At 35.3% G+C, this 25471-nt stretch overlaps 1 protein-coding gene across 1 annotated transcript in view; it reads left to right on the top strand.

The window, feature by feature from the left end:
• Nucleotides 1-25471, top strand: part of RIT2 (Ras like without CAAX 2) — a gene marked incomplete at both ends in the record, with an annotated part of 380166 nt that overhangs the window by 70857 nt on the left and 283838 nt on the right. The window contains 1 exon segment of the mRNA XM_082640607.1: nucleotides 7505-7578. Coding sequence (XP_082496733.1) covers nucleotides 7505-7578 — 74 coding nt within the window.

The following is a 25471-nucleotide window of genomic DNA, read 5'->3' as shown; positions in this document are numbered from 1 at the left end:
CACACACACACACACACACACACATATATATATATCTTTTTAAAAGAAACTACCAAACTGTTTTCCAGAGTGGCAATATCATTTTATGTATCCACCAGCAATGTGTGAGTGATCCCGTTTTTCTGCATACTTACCAGCGTTGTATTGTCACTGTTTTGTTTTCTTTTTAATGTTTAACCATTTTGATACATATATAGTGATAGCTCATTGCGGGTTTAATTTACACTTACCTAAGGTTAATAACATTGAACATGTTTTATGCACTTATTTGCTTTCTGAATATGGCTCCTGAAGTTCTTAGAAAGTTTGCCTCTTTCTGCCTTTCAGAATCTTCTTACTCTTGTTTCACATATAATGTCCATGATTTTATATTGTATGTAGCAGGAGGCATAGGGAAAAGTACATCTATTCCATCTTCCAAGAAAAGTAGTTTTGGTATAAATCAATCCTCTGTCACTAGATATTCTCATATTGTATCTATGGGTTCCAGAGTTTCTTTGCAGTCCTTTAGGAGTTGTCCATTGAGTGAGGGTGAAGAGCCAGTAGGATTCTGGGACTCCCATGATTGCCCTGACCATAACATGTCTTTTTATTTCTATGAAGAAATCTGTATTTAAACTCATTCAATCTTACAAAAGCTCTGGAAGGCAACCATTGTACAGATCATGGCCTTAGGATCATGAAACAATTTATCATGCATATGGTGAGTGGGGGCATGAAAGATAGAACAAGGTATGCCATCTTTCTTTGCTGAAGAAGCTGTAGAGCAGAGGATATCTGTGTCTTCTACTTATCCCAAAACAATAATTGAGGCAGAGCCAAATGACTTGAGACATTCAGTATCAGTACCTGTGACCTAGTCTTACTGCTTCTCATATCTATTTGGCAAAAGACAGACAGGCAATCAGGCTTTCCATGGATTCCTCTATCTTCTCATGCTGAAAGGAAAAAGTTAAAAGCCCTAACATTGAAAGGATGTCCTGAAGTACTTTCTGTAGATGTACTTTGGGGAAGAACATTGATTTGGCTGCTATCTTGGCAAATGCTTGCCCAGGTCTACTTCCTAGAAGATGACTATTATTTCTTGTCAAAAGCCTCACTATCAGCTTGTGCTTACTCCAAGAAGCCATTGGTTGGAATAACATCTTCCAGTAGAGGCTCTCAGCACGTAAGAATCTCCAGTTGATTTCCTGCTGTTCCAAAAGAAACATTCCAGCTTGCACCACCTCACTGGGTCTGACGTATGTGGCAAGGCTTCCTGAAATGCAAGGCAGTGCCATTCACTGGAAAATCTGCCTGTAGACCATTCAGAATGCATATGGTTGACCATCTTAGGGTCAGACTTCCCAGAACAGTGACATTGATCTTCTCCCTAGGGGTAGTAGAGAAATGCTTGTTAGTATAAACTACTCCACTAGAATCTGTTTATATGTCTAGGGGAAAGATTTCAATTGCTGTATACCTCAGATATCATCAGGGAGCACTTACCCCTTACAGACCTAAATAAAATTGACTAAATTATCAACTTTACAGCATGGGGGAGAAATTAAAACTCTGCCTTATAAATCCTGTGGATTCCCCAGGATTTATTTTGTAATGGCACCTCTTTCTTCAGATATTATTTCCAGGTTGAGGGGGGGTGTTCTTCTTCACCCTGAATCATCTTAGAGGCTAATTTCAGCTAGTTTTCAAAATCTTTTTTACACCAAACAAGCATATATACCCAAAACTTATATAAAATTTCACTGAATGTTTAGGTTCAAGAGAAGGGACTATACAAGAATACAAGCAACTTCCTTTCTTTTTTCCGGCTCTCACAGTCTTCCTCTTTCCAAACTTTGTTTTATATCTTCTCACTTTGAAGGCTGACCTTAGCTGAACTACAGCTTCTCTGAGTGTCTTCTGCTATCTACCTAATTACTTTTCAAATGCTTCTAATGTAACACTCTTTAAAATACTGTGTAATTGCCTGATTATTTTTATATATTCCCCTACATAGAGATTATAAATTCTATGTGGGTAGAAATCAAATCTATATCTTTCAACATTGTAGATTATGTGCCTAGGTGAGTATGCAACACATATTACACACTCAAATGATGTTATTATTGATAAATTCTCTGATTCATTACATTTGCATCAGTGCTGATTCATCCATGATTTAACTTCTTGTTCAAGAGAAAGTGTCCAGTACAATATACTCCAAAATATTTCTGCTTTATACATACACACACACACACACACACACACACACACACACACACAATTAAGATAATTTATTTAAGTAATTCTTTGAGAAAGTTCTTATAAAGAGATTATTTGAACCTTTTCTTTTAACCATTTTCCTGTTTTTAAATTGGATCAATGATTAATTTCTTAGAGGTGTATACTATCTCAGAGTTATATCTTCAATTTACTACATTTCAGATTTTAGGTAAACCATATAAAAGTATTCCACTATCTTAAGATTTTTTAAAAGTCTTCTAGTGAAAATTAAACAATAAGCTTCTAATATTTTCTCTCAGTTACATATTGTAGTTTTTTTGTTTTTGTTTTTATTTTTGTGGTATGTGGGCCTCTCATTGTTGTGGTCTCTCCCATTGCAGAGCACAGGCTCCAGACACACAGGCTCAGTGACCATGGCTCACGGACCAAGCCACTCTGCAGCATGCGGGATCCTCCCAGACCAGGGCATGAACCCGCGTCCCCTGCATTGGTAGGTGGACTCTCAACCACTGCACCACCAGGGAAGCCCACATACTGTAGTTTTAAATTACCCCAATTTCATATTTACAACTAAAATATTTTAAAGTTATTAAAATACATATGTTTACTCTTTGAAGGCATTAAATCAATTATTCTGGGCAAATCATCCAGAACACATTAAGGTTTTTTAATTAATTAAAAACTTTATATTTTTATGATTATTGTAAACATACCCTACTGAATGCTCTATGATTTACTTGTTGGGAAGAAAGCATTCCCTCATGGGTAAATATAAATAGCAAAAGTGATTTTGTTTTAATATAATTTCATGGTTATGTTGGAAAATGTCTTTTTAAAACTTACAATATAGCATTCCTTGAGTTTGAATTGTGGTTTGTTTTTTTTTAAGAGCACCATCATAAATGTTACTTTGGTTGATCCTTATAGAATTCCTATGTATTGATATAGCTTGTACTATACTGGTCTCAGCAGGCTCTTTTGGGACCTTTGAATTTAAATAAACAAATATGAAATCTAAAGATTCACATGTGATCCTCAGGTCACAGAGCACTTTTCAGAGTAACTATTTTTATTTCCCCATGAAATTGAAAAACAACCCTATGCATTTTCAAAATAAATTGCAAGCAATTCCACAAGATTTCTCTTTTCTGAGAGAAAGGTCAGTAAAAGCACAAAGAACAATAGAGGAAAAAATAGAAATTGTGTCATTGCTTATGCACTGAATGCTGTTAGAATTGTTGTGTAGGGGAGCAAAAGCTGCTACTCCAAAATGTCTCTTTGGCAGAAGGAGTATTTTGAGCTGACAACAGTCAAGGCCCAAAACAAGCAGGAATAAATTTTGACTTTCCCCCAACTGCCTAAAAGAATGTAAATAAAGGACATATTCCAAGAAGGAAACTACTATCATAGCTAACTACAGTATGAACTAGATATACTAGAGATGGTGAAACCTAGCAAAGTCAGTTTGTTAAAATTCTTCTCCATGTTCCATTGTCTCTGCATGTCCCAGAAAATATTTGTTTACAAACATTTCTTTTTCCATCTCCATGCAAGTTGCCTTCCTCCACATTGAAGTCCCAAACCACTACCCCAAATATCCTCTTTTGTTTGTACCTGTATTTAAGGTGAGGGTTTCAGCTACTTAGGTGAATTACTCAGTTTTCTTGGGTCTCTCCTATATATACATATTATTAAACCTCTGTTTGATTGTTTCATTCTAATCTATCTCATATCAATTTAATTTCTAGTCCAGCCAAAATAACCTGGAAGGGTCGTGGCAAATTTCTTCCTATCCTAAAGCTGGTAATTGCTAAAACCACAGTAGTTTAACTTCTCTGCAATTTTCACTTCCCAAAACTTCATTTTTCTTGAGCATAGTCATAAGGAATAAATTTCCTTGAAGGTAGGCTATATGCCCTATAAATTTTTGGATTTTAACATCCCATTGCATGTATGTGTCTTCCACCATGATTGTATAAATTCCTTTAGAGTGGAGATCATGATTATTATGTGTGTGTGGGTCTGTGTGCATGCATGTGTCTCCATATCTCCAACAGCTAGAAAAAAATTGAATTTGGTGGAATTGAATTGAATAGTAGAATTGAATTTTTCTACTCTGCATTGAAAAAGTGCATCCTGTGTTTGATTATTATTTTCTACACCAAAAGATTCTGAAATTAATTAATTTTTTATTTGTGGTTCAAAATCAACAATATGAATAATTACTGTGCCAATATTCAATGTTGTTCTAAATGCTTTTGTAGTGGAGTGGTACTGCTTGTTCTTTACTTATAACATAGATGGTGGATAAAACAAAATAGAGATTGCAGCCATACTCCAGGAATTTGTGTTTCAGGCTCAGAAGTTTCAACCATGTTTCACAAATGACAGTGTATTCACTGTAAGTATTTGAACAGGCTGAAATACATAGGATGGGACTGTCATGAATGAGGAAATAAAAAATGTAATGAAATAAGACTCTCAGATCTCTCTGCAGAGCTTCAGACCAAAATATTCACTATTTTCACCTGAGTGAAACACAGACATGGCAAAGTTAACTTTTCCCAAATTGAACTTGTGGTTCTCCTCCTTTCTTTCTCTTCTCAATAAATGTTATAACTATCTGTCCATCTGCAAATGCCAGGAATCTGGGAGCTTCTATGGCATCGTCCTCCTTCCTTGTTCTCCATATATCACTAAATGCCATAGGTTCAACCTCTAAACATTTTGCAAATCTATAAGTTTCCCTCCAACCTACTGTCATTATCATAGTATAGGCCATCAATATTTCTCACCTAGATTACTATATATCTACTTAATCTTTCTAGTTTTCCACCTTAAAATTCATTTACCACATTTCAGCCAGAGTTAGTATCCCCAAATAACATTACAATAGAGTCCAAACTTTTAAAAAACAATAATCATACTTAACACTTATTAAACATTTACTATACACAAGGCACTATACTGGATGCCTTCTATGCTTTATCTCTTTGAATCCTCTGACCAATTTCATGAGTTAAATACCAATATTATTAAAACATTTTAAAATGAGTACTATATATTTTAGAGACATAAAGTAAATTTCCTAAAATCAGAAAGCTGGTAGTGGTAGAGCCAGCATTTAAGCTCAGCCAGTCTGACTTCAGATGCCTCACTCAAAAATATGATTCAATTTAATATATTAATAAGCAAGTTTAATATATCTCTTAAATTTTACTTTTCTTTCCTGAACTCTAAGATTTAGCCACACTGAAATTATCTACGTTCTTTTTTTGTTCCATCATCTTTATAATATCTGAGATTCTGATTTCAGTTTTCCTTTTTCTTTACTTTTTTGTAACTCCTACTCAGTTTAGGTGCTGTTTCTTACAGGAATCATTCCTTAACTTTCCAAGAATATATCGGAAGTAAGATTGAAATGACACAAAATACCTTTTCCAATCACAATGGAATGAAACCAATAGCAAAAGGAGAGGAAAACTGAAATATTTACAAATATATGGAAATTAAAAAACCAAAGGGTGAAAGAAGAAATCAGATGTTAAATTAGAAAATATTTAGAGATTAATGAACATGAAAACACAACATTCCAAAACTTATGGAATGGAGCAATAACATTAAAAGGGAAATTTATAAATCTAAATGCATACATTAAAAAGAAATATCCCAAATTAACAAACTAACTTTAAACCCTAAGTAACTAGAAAAAGAACAAACTAAACCCAGAATGAGTAGAAAGAAGGAAATAATAAGAAGAAATAATAAATAATTAGAAGAGCAGTAAATAAAATAGAGAATAAAAAACTGTAGAGAAAATTAATGACACAAAGAGTTGATTTTTCAAAACAATGAATAAAATTGACAATGGCTCTAATAGCTAGGTTGACTAAGAAAAAGAGTTTAATCAAATAACTAAAATCTGAAATTAAAGTAGGAACATTACTACCAACCTTACAGAAATGAAAAGAATAATAAGATAATTTTATACAAATAAATTAATTTATAGCATTACCAAACAACCTACAAAAAATATTAATTGAAAATGGATCAGTGACCTAAAGACCAGATTATAAAAGTCTTAGAAGAAAACATAAGGTTAGATATTCATGATCTTGAATTTGGTAATAGATCCTAAGCTATGATACCAAAAGCATGAGCAACAATAAAAAAACAAATAAATTGGACTTGATAAAGTTAAGGATTTTTTATTCATCAAAGGCTACCATTAATAAAGCAAAAAAATCACCTACAGAATAGAAGAAAATATTCACAAAATATATATCTTGTAACTAACTGTTTATATTCCAGAATATGCAATGAACTTATATAAGTTAATAACAAGTAAACAAAGTAAAATGTTTTATAGTTTTCAGTGTACAACATTATCTCCTTAGCTAAGTTTATTCTGAAATATGTATGTATATATGTATTATTTATGTATTCAATTATTTATTTATATCAGCATGGACTCAGGGATGCTTATTTTATTCCTTGAGTTATAATCCAAAACTTTCATTATATATCTAGTTGCTCTGAGGTATTTACTTTTGATCCTATTGTAAATGAAATCATTTTCTTACTTTGTTTTTCAGATTGTTCATTGTTAGTATACAGAAATACAACTGATGTTTGTGTGTTGATTTTGAATTGTTCAACTTTGCTGAATTTGTTTAGAAGTTCTAAGTGTGTGTGTGTGTGTGTGTGTGTGTGTGTGTGTGTTGTGGCATCTTTAGAGTTTTCTACATATAAAACCATATTGTCTGCAAACAGAGATAATTTTACTCCTTTTCCAATTTGTATGCCGCTTTTTTCTTGCCTTTTTCCTCTGGCTAGAACTTCCACTACTACATTAAATAAAAATGTTAAAGCAGGTGTCCTTGTCTTGTTTCTGATATTAGAGGAATAGCTTTTAGCCTTTCACTTTTGATTATAATGTTAAGATGCAAATTTGCAGTGCATGATTAGAAAGAACTGATACATTTGTTCCATGGTTTGTTCCCTAGGTAATAAGATTAAGGGACCTCAAATCATGAAATTCTTCTGATGAAGAAGAAACCCACCTGACTTCGCTTTAAGCAGAAACTCCTTTCTTCTATTTCCCTGGGTTACATCCTATGTACTCTATGTAATCTATGTGCTGTAATTAAGTACAGTACATGATTCTCTTGATTAGTAACCTAATTAAAAATTATTCTTCGTTATGAAATCTAAAAATTAATCATAACATTTATGTTGAATATATTTAAATGTAAACTTTTTCTTGCATTATTCTCAGAAGATGCATATAAGACCCAGGTTAGGATCGACAATGAGCCCGCTTATTGGGATAACTTGGACACTGCTGATAAGGTAGGTATCTTCTTTAGATTTTTTCAATCTCTGACGTCAGTTTATGCTTTAACCTCAAATTCTTTCACCACAGAGTAGAAGATGAATTTACTCAAACAGAAGAGCAAATTTTTAATAGCAATCAGGAATTAAATAAGAATTAGCAAAAAAACATGACTCCTTGTCACTCCGAATATTTCAACATTCCCTTAATTTTTTAAATATAAAAGTAAAGGTATTGATGTGATATTGCCAATGAGATCATAAAATTAGTAAAATAGTTTATTATTCTCCCTCATATTTGCACAAAACTCTGTCCTAGACCCTACTGTGATGATAATTTTTATTAGAAACATTTAGTTGAATATATATCTTCATTATATTATTTTCCTTTGTAAACAGAAATTTTAAATTTTTTAAAAAAATGGCTAAAACTTCCAAAGCTATGTTGAATAATAGTGGGCAACCTTGTTTTGTTCCTGATCTTAGTGGAAATGGTTTCAGTTTTTAACCATTGAGAATGATGTTGACTGTGGGTTTGTCATATATGGCCTTTATTATGTTGAGGAAAGTTCCCTCTATGACTACTTTCTGGGAGGTTTTTAGCATAAATTGGTGTTGAATTTTGTCAAGAGATTCTTCTGCACCTATTGAGATGATCATGTAGTTTTTCTCATTCAATTTGTTAATATGGTGTATCACATTGATTGATTTGTGTGTATTGAAGAATCCTTGCATTCCTGGGATAAACCCCACTTGATCATGGTGTACGATCCTTTTAATGTGCTGTTGGATTCTGTTTGCTAGTATTTTGTTAAGGATTTTGGCATATATATTCATCAGTGATATTGACCTGTAGTTTTCTTTCTTTGTGACATCTTTGGTATACAGAGTGAAGTAAGTAAGAAAGAGAAAAATAAATACCACATGCTAACACATATATACAGAATCTAAAAAAAAATATGGTGATGAAGAACATAAGGGCAGGACAGGAATAAAGATGAAGACATAGAGAATGGACTTGAGGACATGAGGAGGACAAGTGTAAGTTGGGATGAAGTGAGAGAGTGGCATGGACATATATACACTATAAAATGTAAAATAGATAGCTAGTGGGAAGCAGCCACATAGCACAGGGAGATCAACTCGGTGCTTTGTGACCACCTAGAGTGGTGAGATAGGGAGTGTGGGAGGGAGATGCAAGAGGGAGGAGATATGGGAATATATGTAAATGTATAGGTGATTCACTATGTTATAAAGCAGAAACTAACACACCATTGTAAAGCAATTATACTCCAATAAAGATGTTAAAAAATGTTTTATTGGGCTTCCCTGGGGTGCAGTGGTTGAGAGTCTGCCTGCCGATGCAGGGGCAGCGGGTTCATGCCCCGATCTGGGAGGATCCCACATGCCGAGGAGCGGCTAAGCCCATGAGCCATGGCCACTGAGCTTGCGCATCTGGATCCTGGTCTCAGCAATGGGAGAAGCTGCAACGGTGAGAGGCCCATTTACCACAAAAAAAAAAAGTTTTATTATCTCATCTATTTGATGAAACTATTTTAAAAATAGCTGCATTAATTGGAATATTGGTACTATACAAGCCACTGGAAAGAGCTGTATTTTTTCTATATTTATGAGATATATTAAGACTATTTAAAAGCCATATATAAACAAAATCATTTGTTTCCAGGGACATTTGGATATGGGGGAAAAATGTTGTAGTGATTGTGAATATTTAGAATAAAAAATATTTCAATTATTTTTTTTTAAAAAGCTGTGTTATCCAAGAGAAAGTACACTTTTGGTGCTAATACAATCATGAATACTGAGATGTTTCTCCTCCCCACAAGAGTAGGCTTGGCCATGTCACTGCTTAGGTCAATGATTTTTAAGCAAATGAGTCAACCTGTTAGTTCTGGGTCACAGTCTGAAGAGACACTAATAGTGCTTCTGCTAATTCCCAAAGAGAAAAGCATAAGGCAGATAGCTCTTGGTCCCAGAAGAATGAAGAAGTATGAGAAGCAGTCCTAAATCCAACTCAAAGATTGGAGCAAAACCCAGATGACTCACAGCCTGAAACAGATCTGCTCCATCAACCTCATAGACTTGTGAACTAGAAAAATCATCAACACTAGTTGCTTCAATCTCCTGAACTTGAGGTGGTTTGTTACACAGCAATTGATATAGCATATTGATTGATATAGCATATTAAAGGATCATTTATGAGTTTGATATAGCTAGAGATGAAGAATACTACCCATTTGTTGGTGAAATGGTGAATGTTAGGAGATAAATCTGCATATACACACTCAAGTGTTTTTGTTCTGGGTGAAATGTTCTTGTCTTGTCACAGAAAGAATTCTGAGACAAGACAGGAAGGTTAAGAAAGCAAAGTGAGAATTTAAGTGATAGTACACTCTTGAGATAAGATCAGGCAGTTTCAGGTGAATAGCTGCCCTGAGTGTTATTGGCAAGCCTGTTATGTGGGGTGTACAAAAGAAGGGATGGAATATTCATTGGGGAGGGAGGGGTTTGGGGTTGTATTCCCTGATTTTTATCCCAGTGTCACCTCCCCAAGGGATGGAAGGATTTTTGTCCTTCTTTCACTTTGATCAAAAGTGTCATGAGTTTGGTACATGATGGGTACATCTTATCTGCAAGGCTAATTTTATTGTAATGAGAGCATAAAGAACAACAGGTTACATTTGGACCCTGGAGATTCCTGCCTTTTCCCACCTTTCTTTGTCTGCCTCCAGGACATTTATCACCCTTTCGTGCCATCTGGCCCACGCACCCCTTTCTCTGCTCATATCTAGCTACCTGCTTGCTGTAACACTTTCTAACTCTAAGATTATATGCTTTGGAAACAATAAGAAACTTTCAAATACACAATTTAAAAAATAAAATTATTACACCTGTATACCATTAAATATTTTTCTAACCTAGTTTCAACTGCAGCCAAACATAATCAGGAATATATCAGGCTTAAAAATGATGACTTGTTGGCTTCCAAACCATTATTAAACAAACACCGACATGCAAGAGGTAATCTATACAGTAGATTTAACAAAGCTTATTTCCCTGTAGGAGATAGGAGAGAACACCATTAAAATACTTTTAATGATATTGCCTTGTTTTCTTTTGGTGTTGTTACTATTCAACATTAATTGAAATTTTATCCTTAAAACAAATCCAAGAAGTAGATAGGAAAATTACTATTACTGTTACCTCCTAGAATTTGAGTAAAATGTTGTACAGAAATGAAGTGACTGTCCTCTTAGAGGCAATATTTTTGTTAAGAATTTATTTATTTTTTTACCTATGATAAACTTTAATTTATAATTTAGACTCAGTAAGAGATTAACAACTACCAATAAAACAGTACAAATTTTTAAATATAGTGTAATAAAAGTTATGTGAATGTTTGACCTATGTTTGACCACTTCTGACCACTACCTATGTTTGACCACTTCTGTTGATCAGGAACTGTTGTTCTGGAAGCAGACAAGTAGAGCATTTAGAAAACATTAATTATTAGAAAGTTTTCTTGCAATGAGCTGAAATTTTCCTCTCTATAGTTTCCATCTATTGGTTTCAGATCTATGCTTTCAAAAAAGTTATATTACTCATTTTATAAATGGAAACTTAAGGCTCATGTAGGTTACATAACTTTATCTCAGGCCACACAGCAAGCCAGCAGTGACTAGAATCCATCTCCACTCCCATTCAAGCTCTTTCTTATTTCACTTCTTTAAGGGAATCCCTTAGTGTGTAACAAGTACTATCTTAAGTCAAGAAAATGCATAATACAACAAAATTGAGCCTCTGTTCTCAAAGTGCTTAAAGTTTGGGACAGTGGGAGAACACAAAATTAAAAATTGTACCAATTGTGATAAGGAGTAAGGTTGAAGTATGAAAATTGTGGCCATGGGTTATCTCTGATACCTAAGTTATCTTTTGTCCTGGCCTAAATACAAAAAAAAAAGTATATATCAATATATATATATATCAATATATATCAATATCAATATATATATATATAATATACATATATATATATAATATGTAATATAAATCAAAATAGAAGAAAGTTTTTGAAAAAATAATTTGTCAGTGTATTTAAGTGAAAATCTAACAAAATAAATATAATAAATTCAATTTAATTACAAAGGTATTTAATCCTCAGCCTTATTAGAAATAATAAAAATAATTCAAGTACTCTAGATTCTACTTTTTTGATGTATTAATATATCCACTCACTGAAACTTCCTACACCTGGGCATGGCCCCCAACATCTGACAACTGCTTGGATTAAGACATTTTGGAGCAATATGAAATATAATTTAAATTTGCTATTTAGTTTAGCTCTTAACCAACTCTGAAGTCAACGCAAGTCCTTTAACCAATCTGGTATGAAGGAGGTCTAGAGATTTCTGCTGTCTTTCTAATAATCCCCTCAGTGTCCTACTCACTGCTGCCTACACAACACCAGACTCTAATACAGGTTTCCTATTACTGTTAGCACAAGTTTCTGTGCCTAATGCACAATGAGGCCAAAAAAAAAACTGAAACATTAGAGTTTGGAGCAGAGAAAGATTTATTGTAGGGCCATGCTAAGATACAGGTGGCTATTACTCTGAAAACCCCAGCTCCCAAGGCTTTGGGGAAGATGGCGGAAGAGTAAGACGTGGAGATCACCTTCCTCCCCACAGATACACCAGAAATACATATACACGTGGAACAACTCCTACACAACACCTACTGAATGCTGGCAGAAGACCTCAGACCTCACAAAAGGCAAGAAAGTCCCCACGTACCTGGGTAGGGCAAAAGAAAAAAAAATAAACAGAGACAAAATAATCGAGACAGGACCTGCACCAGTGGGAGGGAGCTGTGAAGGAGGAAAGGTTTCCACACACTAGGAAGCCCCTTCACGGGTGGAGACTGTGGGTGGCGGAGGGGGAAGCTTTGGAGGCACAGGGGAGAGCACAGCAACAGGGGTGCGGAGGGCAAAGAGGAGAGATTCCCACACAGAGGATCAGTGCCGACTGGCACTCACAAGCCCGACAGGCTTGTCTGCTCACCCACCGCGGCATGCAGGGCTGGGAGCTGAGGCTCGGGCTTTGGTCGGAGTGCAGGGAGAGGACTGGCGTTGGCAGCATGAACACAACCTGCAGGGGGTTACTGCACCATGGCTAGCTGGGAGGGAGTCCGGGGAAAAGTCTGGACCCGCCAAAGAGGCAAGATAATTTTTCTTCCCTCTTTGTTTCCTGGTGGGCGAGGAGAGGGGATTAAGAGCACTGCTTAAAGGAGCTCCAGAGATGAATGTGAAACACGGCTAAAAGCGCGGACACCAGAGACGGGCATGAGATGCTAAGGCTGCTGTTGCCACCACCAAGAAGCCTGTGTGCAAGCACAGGTCACTATCCACAACCCCTCCCAGGAGCCTGTGCAGCCCACCACTGCCAGGGTGCCAGGATCCAGGGACAACTTCCCCGGGAGAATGCACGGCACACCGAAGGCTGGTGCAACGTCCCGCTGGCCTCTGCCTCTGCAGGCTTGCCCCACATCAGCACCCCTCCCTCCCCACAGCCTAAGTGAGCCAGAGTCCCAGAGCAGATGCTCCTTTAACCCTGTCCTGTCTGAGAGAAGAACAGATGCACTCCGGCGACCTACATGCAGAGGCAGGGCCAAATCCAAAGCTGAGCCCCGGGAGCTGTGTGAACAAAGAAGAGAAAGGGAAATCTCTCCCAGCAGCCTCATAAGCAGCAGATTAAAACTCCACAATCAACTTCATGTACCCTGCATCTGTGGAATACATGACTACACAATAAGTCATCCCAAATTGAGGAGGTGGATTTTGAGAGCAAGATTTATTATTTTTTCCCCTTTTCCTCTTTTTGTGAGTGTGTATGTGTACGCTTCTGTGTGAGAGTTTGTCTGTATACCTTTGCTTCCATCATTTGTCATAGGGTTCTATCGGTCAGGTTTTTTTTTCTTTTTCGTAAAAAAAATTTTTTTTCTTAATAATTATTTTTTATTTTAATAACTTTATTTTATTTTATTTGATCTTCTTTCTTTCTTACCTTCCTTCCTTCCTTCCCTCCCTCTCTCCCTCCCTCTTTCTATCTTTCTTTCTTTCTTTCTACATTTTCTCCCTTTTATTCTGAGACAAGTGGATGAAAGAATCTTAGTTCTGCAGCTGGGAATCAGTGCTGTGCCTCTGAGGTGGGAGAGCCAACTTCAGAACACTGGTCCACAAGAGACCTCCCAGCTCCACATAATATCAAATGGCGAAAATCTCACAGAGATTTCCATCTCAACACCAGCACCCAGCTTCACTCAACGACCAGCAAGTTACAGTGCTGGACACCCTATGCCAAACAACTAGCAAGACAGGAACACAACACCACCCATTAGCAGAGAGGCTGCCTGAAATCATAATAAGGCCACAGAATCCCCAAAACACAATGCTAGATGTAGACCTGCCCACCAGATATACAAGATCCAGACTCATCCACCAGAACACAGGCACAAGTCCCCTCCACGAGGAAGCCTACACAACCCACTGAACCAACTTTAGCCACTGGGGACAGACACCAAAAACCACAGGAAAAACAAACCTGTAGCCTGCAAAAAGGACACCTCAAACACAGTAAGATAAGCAAAATGAGAAGACAGGGAAACACACAGCAGATGAAGGAGCAAGATAAAAATCCACCAGACTTAACAAATGAAGCAGAAATAGGCAGTCTACCTGAAAAGAATTCAGAATAATGATAGTAAAGATGATACAAAACCTTGGAAATAGAACTCAGAAAATGCAAGAAATATTTAACAAGGACATAGAAGAACTAAAGATGAAACAAGCAATGATGAGCAACAAAATAAATGAAATTAAAAACACTCTAGATGTGATCAATAGCAAAATAACTGAGGTAGAAGAACGGAGAAGTGTCCTGGAAGATAAAATAGTGGAAATAACTACTGCAGAGCAGAATAAAGAAAAAAGAATGAAAAGAACTGAGGACAATCTCAGAGACCTCTGGGGCAACATTAAACACATGAACATTTGAATTATAGGGGTCCAAAAGAAAAAGAGAAAAAGAAAGGGACTGAGAAAATATTTGAAGAGATTATAGTTGCAAACTTCTGTAATATGGGAAAGGAAATAGTTTATCAAGTCCAGGAAGCACAGAAAGTCCCATATAGGATAAATCCAAGGAGAAATACGCCAAGACACATATTAATCAAACTATCAAAAATTAAATACAAAGAAAACATTAAAAGCAGCAAGGAAAAAAAAATCAAATAACACAAGGGAATCCCCATAAGGTTAACAGCTGATCTTTCAGCAGAAACTCTGAAAGCCAGAAGAGACTGGCAGGACATATTTAAAGTGATGAAGGAGAAAAACCTACAAACAAGATTACTCTACCCAGCAAGGATTTAATTCAGATTTGATGGAGAAATTAAAACATTTACAGAGAAGCAAAACCTGAGAGAGTTCAGCACCATCAAACCAGCTTTACAACAAATGCTAAAGGAAGTTCTGTAGGCAAGATACACAAGAGAAGGAAAGGACCAACAATAGCAAACCCAAAACAATTAAGAAAATGGGAATACAAACATACATATTGATAATTACCTTAAATGGAAATGGACTAAATGCTCCAACCAAAAGACACAGACTGGCTGAATGGATACAAAAACAAGACCCATATATATGCTGTCTATAAGAGATGAACTTCAGACCTAGAGATATATACAGACTGAAAGTAAGGGGATGGAAAAAGATATTCCATGCAAATGGAAACCAAAAGAAAGCTGGAGTAGCAATTCTCATATCAGACGAAATACATTTTAAAATAAAGACTATTAGAAGAGACAAAGAAGGACACTACATAATGATCAAGGGATTGATCCAAGAAGAAGATATAAGAATTGTAAATATTTATGCACCCAACATAGGAGCACCTCAATACATAAGGCAAATACTAACTGCCATAAAAGGGGAAAACAACAGTAACACATTCATAGTAGGGGACTTTAACACCCCACTTTCACCAATGGACAGATCATCCAAAATGAAAATAAATAAGGAAACACAAGCTTTAAATGCTACATTAAACAAGATGGGCTTAATTGATATTTACAGGACATTCCATCCAAAAACAACAGAATACTCATTTTTCTCATGTACTCATGGAACATTCTCCAGGATAGATCATATCTTGGGTCACAAATCAAGCCTTGGTAAATTTAAGAAAATTGAAATTGTATCAAGTATTTTTTCCAACTACAATGCTATGAGACTAGATATCAAATACAGGAAAAGATCTGTAAAAAATACAAACACATGGAGGTTAAACAATACATTACTTAAAAACGAAGTGATCACTGAAGAAATCAAAGAGGAAATTAAAAAAATACCTAGAAACAAATGACAATGGAGACACGATGACCCAAAATCTATGAGATGCAGAAAAAGCAGTTCAAAGAAGGAAGTTTATAGCAATACAATGCTACATTAAGAAACAGGAAACAACAGGATTAAACAACCTAACCTTGCAAATAAAGTAATTAGAGAAAGAAGAATAGAAAAACCCCATAGTTAGCAGAAGGAAAGAAATCATAAAAATCAGATGAGAAATAAATGAAAAAGAAATGAAGGAAATGAGAGCAAAGATCAGTAAAACTAAATGTTGTTTTTTGAGAAGATAAACAAAATTGATAAAACATTAGCCAGACACATCAAGAAAAAAAGGGAGAAGACTCAAGTGAATAGAATTAGAAACCAAAAAGGAGAAGTAATAACTGCCAACATCATCCTCAATGGTGAAAAACAAAGTATTTCCACTAAGGTCAGGAACAAGACAAAGCTACCCAGTCTCACCACTCTTATTCAACATAGTTTTGGAAGTTTTAGCCACAGCAATCAGAGAAGAAAAGGAAATAAAAGGAATCCATATCGGAAAAGAAGGCATAAAGCTGTCCTTATTTGCAGATGACATGATACTATACATAGAGAATCCTAAAGATGCTATCAGAAACCTACCAGAGCTAATCAATGAATTTGGTAAAGTAGCAGGATACAAAACTAATGCACAGAAATCTCTGTCATTCCTATACACTAATGATGAAAAAATCTGAAAGTGTAATTAAGAAAACACTTCCATTTACCATTGCAACAAAAAGAATAAAATATCTAGGAATAAACCTACGTAAGGAGACAAAAGAACTGTATGAAGAAAAGTATAGGACACTGATGAAAGAAATTAAAGATGATACAAATAGATGGAGAGATATACCATGTTCTTGGATTGGAAGAATCAACATTGTGAAAATGACTCTACTACCCAAAGCAATCTACAGATTCAATACAATCCCTATCAAACTACCACTGACATTTTTCACAGAAGTAGAACAAAAATTTCACAATTTGTATGAAAACACGAAAGACCCCAAATAACAAAAGCAACCTTGAGAACAAAAAACGGAGCTGGAGGAATCAGGCTCCCTGACTTCAGACTATACTACAAAGCTACAGTAATCAAGAAAGTATGGTACTGGCACAAAAACTGAAAGATAGATCAATGGAACAAGATAGAAAGCCCAGATATAATCCCACGCACATATGGTCACCTTATCTTTGATAAAGGGGGCAGGAATGTACAGTGGATAAAGGACAACCTCTTCAATAAGTGGTGCTGTGAAAACTGGACAGGTACATGTATAAGTATGAGATTAGATCACTCCCTAACACCATAGACAACAATAAGCTCAAAATGGATTAAAGACCTAAATGTAAGGCTAGAAACTGTCAAACTCTTAGAGGAAAACATAGGCAGAACACTCTATGACATAAATCACAGCAAGATCCTTTTTGACCCACTTTCTAGAGAAATGGAAATAAAAACAAAAATGAACAAATGGGACCTAATGAAACTTCCAAGCTTTTGCACTGCAAAGGAATCCATAAAAAAGACCAAAAGACAACACTCAGAATGGGAGAAAATATTTGCAAATGAAGCAACTGACAAAGGATTAATCTCCAAAATTTACATGCAGCTCAATAACAAAAAAACAAACAACCCAATCCAAAAAATGGGCAAAAGACCTATACAGGCATTTCTCCAAAAAGATATACAGACTGTCAACAAACACATGGAAGAATGCTCAGCATCATTAATCATTAGAGAAATGCAAATCAAAACTACAATGAGATATCATCTCACACCGGTCAGAATGGCCATCATCAAAAAATCTGGAAACAATAAATCCTGGAGAGGGTGTGGAGAAAGGGGAGCACTCTTACACTGCTGGTGGGAATGTGAATTGGTACAGCCACTATGGACAACAATATGGAAGTTCCTCTAAAAACTACAAATAGAACTACCATATGACCCAGCAATCCCACAACTGGGCATATATCCTGAGAAAATCATAATTCAAAAAGAGTCATGTACCAAAATGTCCATTGCAGCTCTATTTACAATAGCCAGGAGATGGAAACAACCTAAGTGTCCATCATTGGGTGAATGGATAAAGAAGATGTGGCACATAGATACAATGGAATATTACTCAGCCATAAATAGCCTGAAGTTGAGCTATTTGTAATGAGGTGGATGGACCTAGAGTCTGTCATACAGAGTGAAGTAAGTCAGAAAGAGAAAGACAAATATCGTATGCTAACACATATATATGGAATTTAAGAAAAAAAATGTCATGAAAAACCTTGGGGTAAGACAGGAATAAAGACACAGACCTACCAGGGAATGGACTTGACGATATGAAGAGGGGGAAGGATAAGCTGTGACAAAGCGAGATAGTGCACGGACATATATACACTACCAAACGTAAAATAGATAGCTAGTGGGAAGTAGCTGCATGGCACAGGGAGATCAGCTCGGTGCTTTGTGACCAGCTAGAGGAGTTGAATATGGAAGGTTGTAGGGAGGGAGACGCAAGAGGGAAGAGATATGGGAACATATGTATATGTAAAACTGATTCACTGTTATAAAGCAGAAAGTAACACACCATTTTAAAGCAATTATACTCCAATAAAGATGTTAAAAAAAAAAAAAAAAAGCTCCTCAATGGCTTTCAGCAAAGCATTTTTAAAAGTCAGATGAGGTGGGGGTGTCTCAAGGTGTGTTATCAGCCCATGCATAATTCTCTTATTGGCTAATTGTGAGGTAACAGGGCGGTGTCACAGGGGTTTACATTATCAGTACTTAGGCTTCAGGAAGCCTGGGGCTATGTGCTCATGGTCATCAAGTAGTTAACATCTTCCATTAAGTGGGGGGTTTTCACATTTGTAAAACAACTCAGGAATGTGCATCAAATATTTTTATCTACGAACTTCAAAGTAGAGCTTCAAAGGAAAGCAGAGGATATGGGGGACGGACCTGTCCCAGGAAGGCCCCATAGCGTCCAGCTCAGTTACATTACTGTAGTCTTAATATGTATATTCCTTTTATGTGTCCCTCAAATATTATCATGCATGTATCACCTAATCCCTCTAGAAGTAAGACATATTTTAAGAAACTACTTTAACTCTAGAAATAAGTTTATAACTTAAGGGCTTGCCATATAGTCAGAAATTATTAAAGAAAAAACTAAAAGAAAATTTTAAAAATTTTAAAAATATAGCCAAAGATTTAAGGGCAAACTAATATTATCAGTATTGACATTAAGAGGATCAACAAAGGTCAATCCAGCTCTAAATATGAGAAGAGAGAGCAGGCTTGCAACCAGAATTATATCCTGAATTTATATAGCTTGATCATAGATTTTTATCTTGGGAAAATGGACAAATGCTATTGTGGCCCATTGCATTTGTTCTGAGACACTTGAAAACAATTTACTATTAACATTACTGCAAACAAGGTGGACAGGAATCCTGATTTTCTAAGGACATTCCTAGTTGGTACTGTAAGAGAAGAAGAGATTTTTCCTTTACCCTTTTATGCTCTTCTAGCTGGTCTAAGACTTAAATTGATATGAGACAGATTAACAAGAGAAAATCAAACAAAAGTTTAATAACATGTGTACATGGAAGAGACCCAGAAAAACTGAGTAACTCACCAAAATAGCTGAAATTCTCACATTAAATACCATCTTCAGTTAAGACAGAAGAGGATGTTGGGGGTAGTGGTTGGGACTTTGAAGAGAGAAAGCCAATTTAAATGGAGATGAGGAAACGAATGTTGTAAACAAATGTTTGCTGCACCCTGCAGACAGTGGGACACAGAGAAGAATTCTAACAAACTTTACTATGTTCCCTTCGCTGTCTACCACTCCTAGTTCACACTATAGTTGTCTATGGTGATAGCTCCCTTCTTGGAATAGGTCCTCTATCTACATTCTTTAGGCAGTTAGGGAGAAGGTCAAAATTTATTCCTGAGTCTTTTAGGCCTTGATTATTTTCAGCTAGAAATAATCTGCATGCCACAGAAATATTTTGGGGTGGCAAATTTTGTTCCCTATAGTAGCAGGTATAGCTCAATTAATATTTGTTAATTTTTTTTTAGCACTGCTTTTCACTCAAAGGTGCTCTGTTTGTATGATAACTCATATAGTCATCCAAACTACAAAGTAATAGACACCTTCTCTGATAAGGTGGATCTGAAACATGAATATACAACCAACTGTGATTTAAATATACAAGCCAGGAGAGCAAATACTATACAAAATAAGACCATAAATCAGAAATCAAACCAAGAAACAATTCTTAATAGCCAAAGCAAATGTTAAAAAAAATCCATAGAATAAAGTTCCTATAATTTTATTAAAGTTTCTCATAACAGTGGAGATTCTCAGGATTTCTTTCTCAGTCTATTTGATATTAGAGTCAGATATTATATGCTGGTTACTGTTTTTATTCAGTTTACAACTTTTAGAACCAAAATTTCAGAAGAAATGGGTTTCTGGGCTTCTCTGGTGGCACAGTGGTTGAGAATCTGCCTGCCAATGAAGAGGACATGGGTTCGATCCCTGGTCTGGGAAAATCTCACATGCCTCAGAGCAACTAAGCCTGTGCACCACAACTACTGAGCCTGTGCCCTAGAGCCTATGAGCCACAACTACTGAGCCCAAGTGCCTCAACTACTGAAGCACACATGCCTAGAGCCCGTGCTCCACAATGAGAGAAGCCACTGCAATGAGAAGCCTGCGCACTGCAACGAAGAGTAGCCCCTGCTCGACACAACTAGAGAAAGCCCTCACACAGCAACAGAGACCCAACACAGCCAAAAATAAATAAATAAAAATAATAAATAAATTTAAAAAAATTGATTTCTGGAAACATATTTTTATAGTAAAATAAACTGAAACCTATAATTTAGGGACAAGAGAAAATTATTTTAAAATACAAGGTGAAACAAAAATATTTTAGAAGTACAATTCTGGGATCATTTGACATAAAAGCAAGCATTTCTATAGATAGGTACTATAATTATACCATAAATAACTTTATTAATCTGTCAAGAAATTATAATTTAGACTTTTATGAAAGGCAAAAATGTAATAAAAATACTTGTACAAGATGATAACTTTTAAAGGATATTTTAAGGGTAAATTTCTATTGACTCAGTAAAAATAATGGTTAGACCATAAATTGTATAAAAATATATAAAAGTTATGAAGGCCAATCCAATATCTTAGTAATTCAGTGTGGGTGAAACTATGTGAGATTATATGTCTGTAAATCTGTGTGTATATATGTATCAATAGCTCACATTTTCAACATAATTAATTTGGCATCCATAGATTTACAATACTGGATTAATTGTTCTATAGGAATACAAAAATATAAAATCAAAAATCAAAATATAAAATATAATTTGTGGCATTGAAGACATTACATATTTAAGAAAGAATCTAGACTCAAAACTGAAGAAAGACATCCCAGATTTAATTGCCATGTCTTTAATTATATCACCTCTTTAGCTTTCTCTTTTAAACAGTGTTCCTTATCTAATACTGTTTTAATATTTAATTACTCACCAGTGTTATATGTAGAAAATTAAGATTTATATTTATCATTTATATTTTTAGCTAAAACTTGGCAATTTCAAAGCTAAACTTGCCAAATTAAAAGAAAAAGATTTTATTTATACTTAGCATAAACAAACTAAATAAAATGACTCCCAAGGCACTCTAAAGTATGCTATTAGTAGAAATAGTAGAAAAACAGAATGTCATTTAATGACCTCATTATTTAAAACATATCCTTCAGTACTCCATTTTTGTGATGGACAATACCAGAACCTTGCTTCCTGTGATTACCATTGTGCCACTGCACAAACAATACTTTCACTAAGAATAGTCCTTAGTAGAAACTCTACCATCACTTCATAAATGTTTCTGTTAAATATCCATGTAAATTACTATAATTGTCAATATTTAAAATGAAAAGAGGCTCTAGAAGTCTAATATTTTAGTTCTCTTTGTTTATAAATAGGGACACCCAAGCTCAGAAGGGGTTAGTTGTTTATTCAAGGTCATGTGGCTTCTAAATGCCAATGCCAGAGTGATCTTAGTGCTATGCCTGTTTGTCATTCCTGAAATTTACAGTGACTTTGCTACATTATGTCTTCTAAAAGCCATCTCTGTGAATAGTGCTAGACTATTCATGACAGGTAATGCTTGCTAGTTGGGTATTACTTTTTTGACAATGTCAATGATATTTTGATTAAAAGAGTCTTAGTTGAAAACCGCTGGTACAGAAAACTGGTAAGAATGATGGACCAAAAACTCAAGATGGTGAAACCAAGGAAGAATCTGAAGAAAAAGAATGCCATCATTGCAGAGTTTTTTTACGACCATCTTTTTATCTTTCTTTATATCTTTTATACTATTTTGCACAAAGGATTTATCTTCCCTAATTCTAAATATCAGGGGGATTTTTTTTTGCCATTTTCCTTTGAGTTACATTATCAATATATCAGTCCACTGGAAAAAATTTAAATGGTATATATGAATAGCAATATTACATCTCTTTGACATCTATATGAATGATCAAATTTGCAAGAACAATATGAGTCAGCCAATACCACTTACTGTAATTTTTATTTTATTTTTTATTTATTTTATTGAAATGCATTTGATATAAAATATTATGTCAGTTTCAGGTATATGACTTAGTAATTTGATATTTGCATACATTATGTAGTGATCATCACAGTAGGTGCAGTAACCATCTGCCCCATACATATTATTGACCATATTACATATTAATGATGTATATTACATCCTCATGACTGATTTATTTTATAACTGGAGGTTTGTACCTCCTAAGTGCCAATATCCATTTAACCCACCTCCATTTTGTCCAGCCCCTCCCCTCTGAAACCACTCATTTGTTTTCTGTATCTGTGAGTCTGTTTTTGTTTTGTTTTGTTTGTTTTGTTTTGTTTCCAATTTCATATACAAGTCTGAGCACGCAGTATTTGTCTTTCTCAGTCTGAGTTATATTGCTTAGCATAATAAACCTAGATCCATCCACCTCTCAAATGGCAAAATTTAATTATTTTTCATGGCTGAGTAATATTTGTGTGTGTGTGTGTGTGTGTGTGTACCACATCTTTATCTACTCATCTATCAACGAATGGACTTTAGGTTATTTTCATATCTTGACTATTATAGTTACCCTACCAAGAACTTTGGTGTGCATATATCTTTTCAAATTAATGTTTTTGTTTTCTTCAGGAAAATGCTCAGAAATGAAATTCCTGGAACATATGAGAGTTCTATTTTGTGTGTGTGTGTGTGTGTGTGTGTTACACGGGCCTCTCACTGTTGTGGCCTCTCCCATTGTGGAACACTGGTTCTGGATGTGCAGGCCCAGTGGCCGTGGCTCACAGGCCCAGCCACTCCACGGCATGTGGGATCTTCCCAGACCGGGGCACGAACCTGTGTCCCCTGCATTGGCAGGCGGACTCTTAACCACTGCACCACCAGGTAAGACCGAGAGTTCTATTTTTAATTTTTTGAGGACCTCTATATTATTGTCCATAGTGGCTACACCAACTTACAATCTCACCAAAAGTGTACAAGGGTTCCCTTTACTCTACACCATTGATAACACTTGTTACTTGTTACCTTTCTGATGATAGTCAAAAGATAGTCACTATGACAGATTTGAGGTGGTATCTCATTATGGTTTTAAATTGCATTCTCTGATGATTAACAATACTTAGCAACTTTTCTTATGTCTGTTAGCTATCTGTATGATGTTGGAAAAATTTCTAATCAGGTTTTCTGCCCATATTTTAATTTGTTTTTTTTTTTTTTTGGTGTTAAGTTGTATGACTTTTTTGCATATTTTGGATATTAACCCCATATCAGATATATAATTTTCAAATATCACAAATGATTCAGTAGGCTGCTTTTTAATTTTTTTGATAGTTTCCTTTGTTATACAAAAGCTTTTTAGTTTGATTTAATTCCATTTCTTTATTTGTGCTTTTGTTGCCCTTGTAGGAGGAGACATATCCAAAAAAGAAATTGGTAAGATTGATGTCAAAGAACATACTTCTTATGTGATCCTCTAGAATTTTATGATTTCAGGTATTACATTTAAGTCTTTAATCCATTTGACTTATTTAGTATGTAGCCATCCAGTTTTTCCAATACCATTTATTGAAGAGGCCATCTTTTCCCCAGTATATACTCTTGCCTTCTTTGTCATAGATTAATAGATGATATAAGTGTGGGATTATTTCTGGGTTCTCTATTCATTCCATTGATCTGTGTGTCTTTTTTGTGCCAATACCATACTGTTTTGATTACCATACCTTTGTAGTATAATTTGAAATCAGGAAGTGTGATGCTTTAAGCTTTGTTCTTCTTTCTCAAGAATTCTTTGATAATTTGGAGTCTTTGTTTTTATACAAATTTAGAGTCTTTTGTTCAAGTTCTGTCTGGAAAAATGCCTTTGGTATTTTGATAAGGATTGTATTGAATCTAGACATTGTCTTTGGGAGTATGGTCATTTTAACAGTACTAATTCTTTCAATCCTTGAGCAAGGCATATATTTTTACTTATTGGTGTCGTCTTCAATTTTTTCATCAACGTCTTTTTAGAGTACAGGTTTTTCATCTCTTTGGTTAGATTTATTCCTAGGTATTTTATTCTTTTTGATGCAATTGTAAATGGAATAGTTTTCTTAATTTCTCTTTCCAATAGTTTATTATTAGTGTATAGAAATGCAACAGATTTCTGCATTGATTGAGTTCATTTATTAGTTTACTAATAGCTTTATTGAATTCATTTATTAACTTAATAATCTCTCAGTTTTTATTTGATATTTCTATATACAGTATGTTACAAACACTGACAATTTTATTTCTTCCTTTCCAGTGTTTATTTAAGGTTTTTTAAAATTTTTATTTATTTATTTTGTGTGTGTGTGTGTGTGTGTGTGTGTGTGTGTGTGTGTTTGTGGTACACGGACCTCTCACTGTTGTGGCCTCTCCTGTTGCGGAGCACAGGCTCCAGATGCACAGGCCCAGCAGCCATGGCTCATGGGCCCAGCCGCTCCACAGCATGTGGGATCTTCCCGGACCAAGGCACGAACCTGCGTCCCCTGCATCGGCAGGTGGACTCTCAACCACTGCGCCACCAGGGAAGCCCTATTTATGTTTTTTTACAGCAGGTTCTTAGTAGTTATCTATTTTATACATGTTAGTGTATATATGTCACTCCCAATATCCCAATTCATCCCACCACCACCCCACATACCCCCGCTTTACCACACTGGTGTCCATACATTTGTTCTCTATATCTGTGTCTCTATTTCTGACTTGCAAACTGGTTCATCTGCACCATTTTACTAGATTCCACATATATGCAATAATATATATCTCTTTTTCTCTTTCTGACTTATTTCACTCTACATGACAGTCT

This window comes from Mesoplodon mirus (assembly GCF_964341445.2).
Source record: "Mesoplodon mirus genome assembly, chromosome: 13".
Taxonomy (NCBI): Eukaryota; Metazoa; Chordata; class Mammalia; order Artiodactyla; family Ziphiidae; genus Mesoplodon; species Mesoplodon mirus.
The sequence above is the reverse complement of the archived record's forward strand: the minus strand, read 5'-3'. Positions and strand labels throughout refer to the sequence as shown.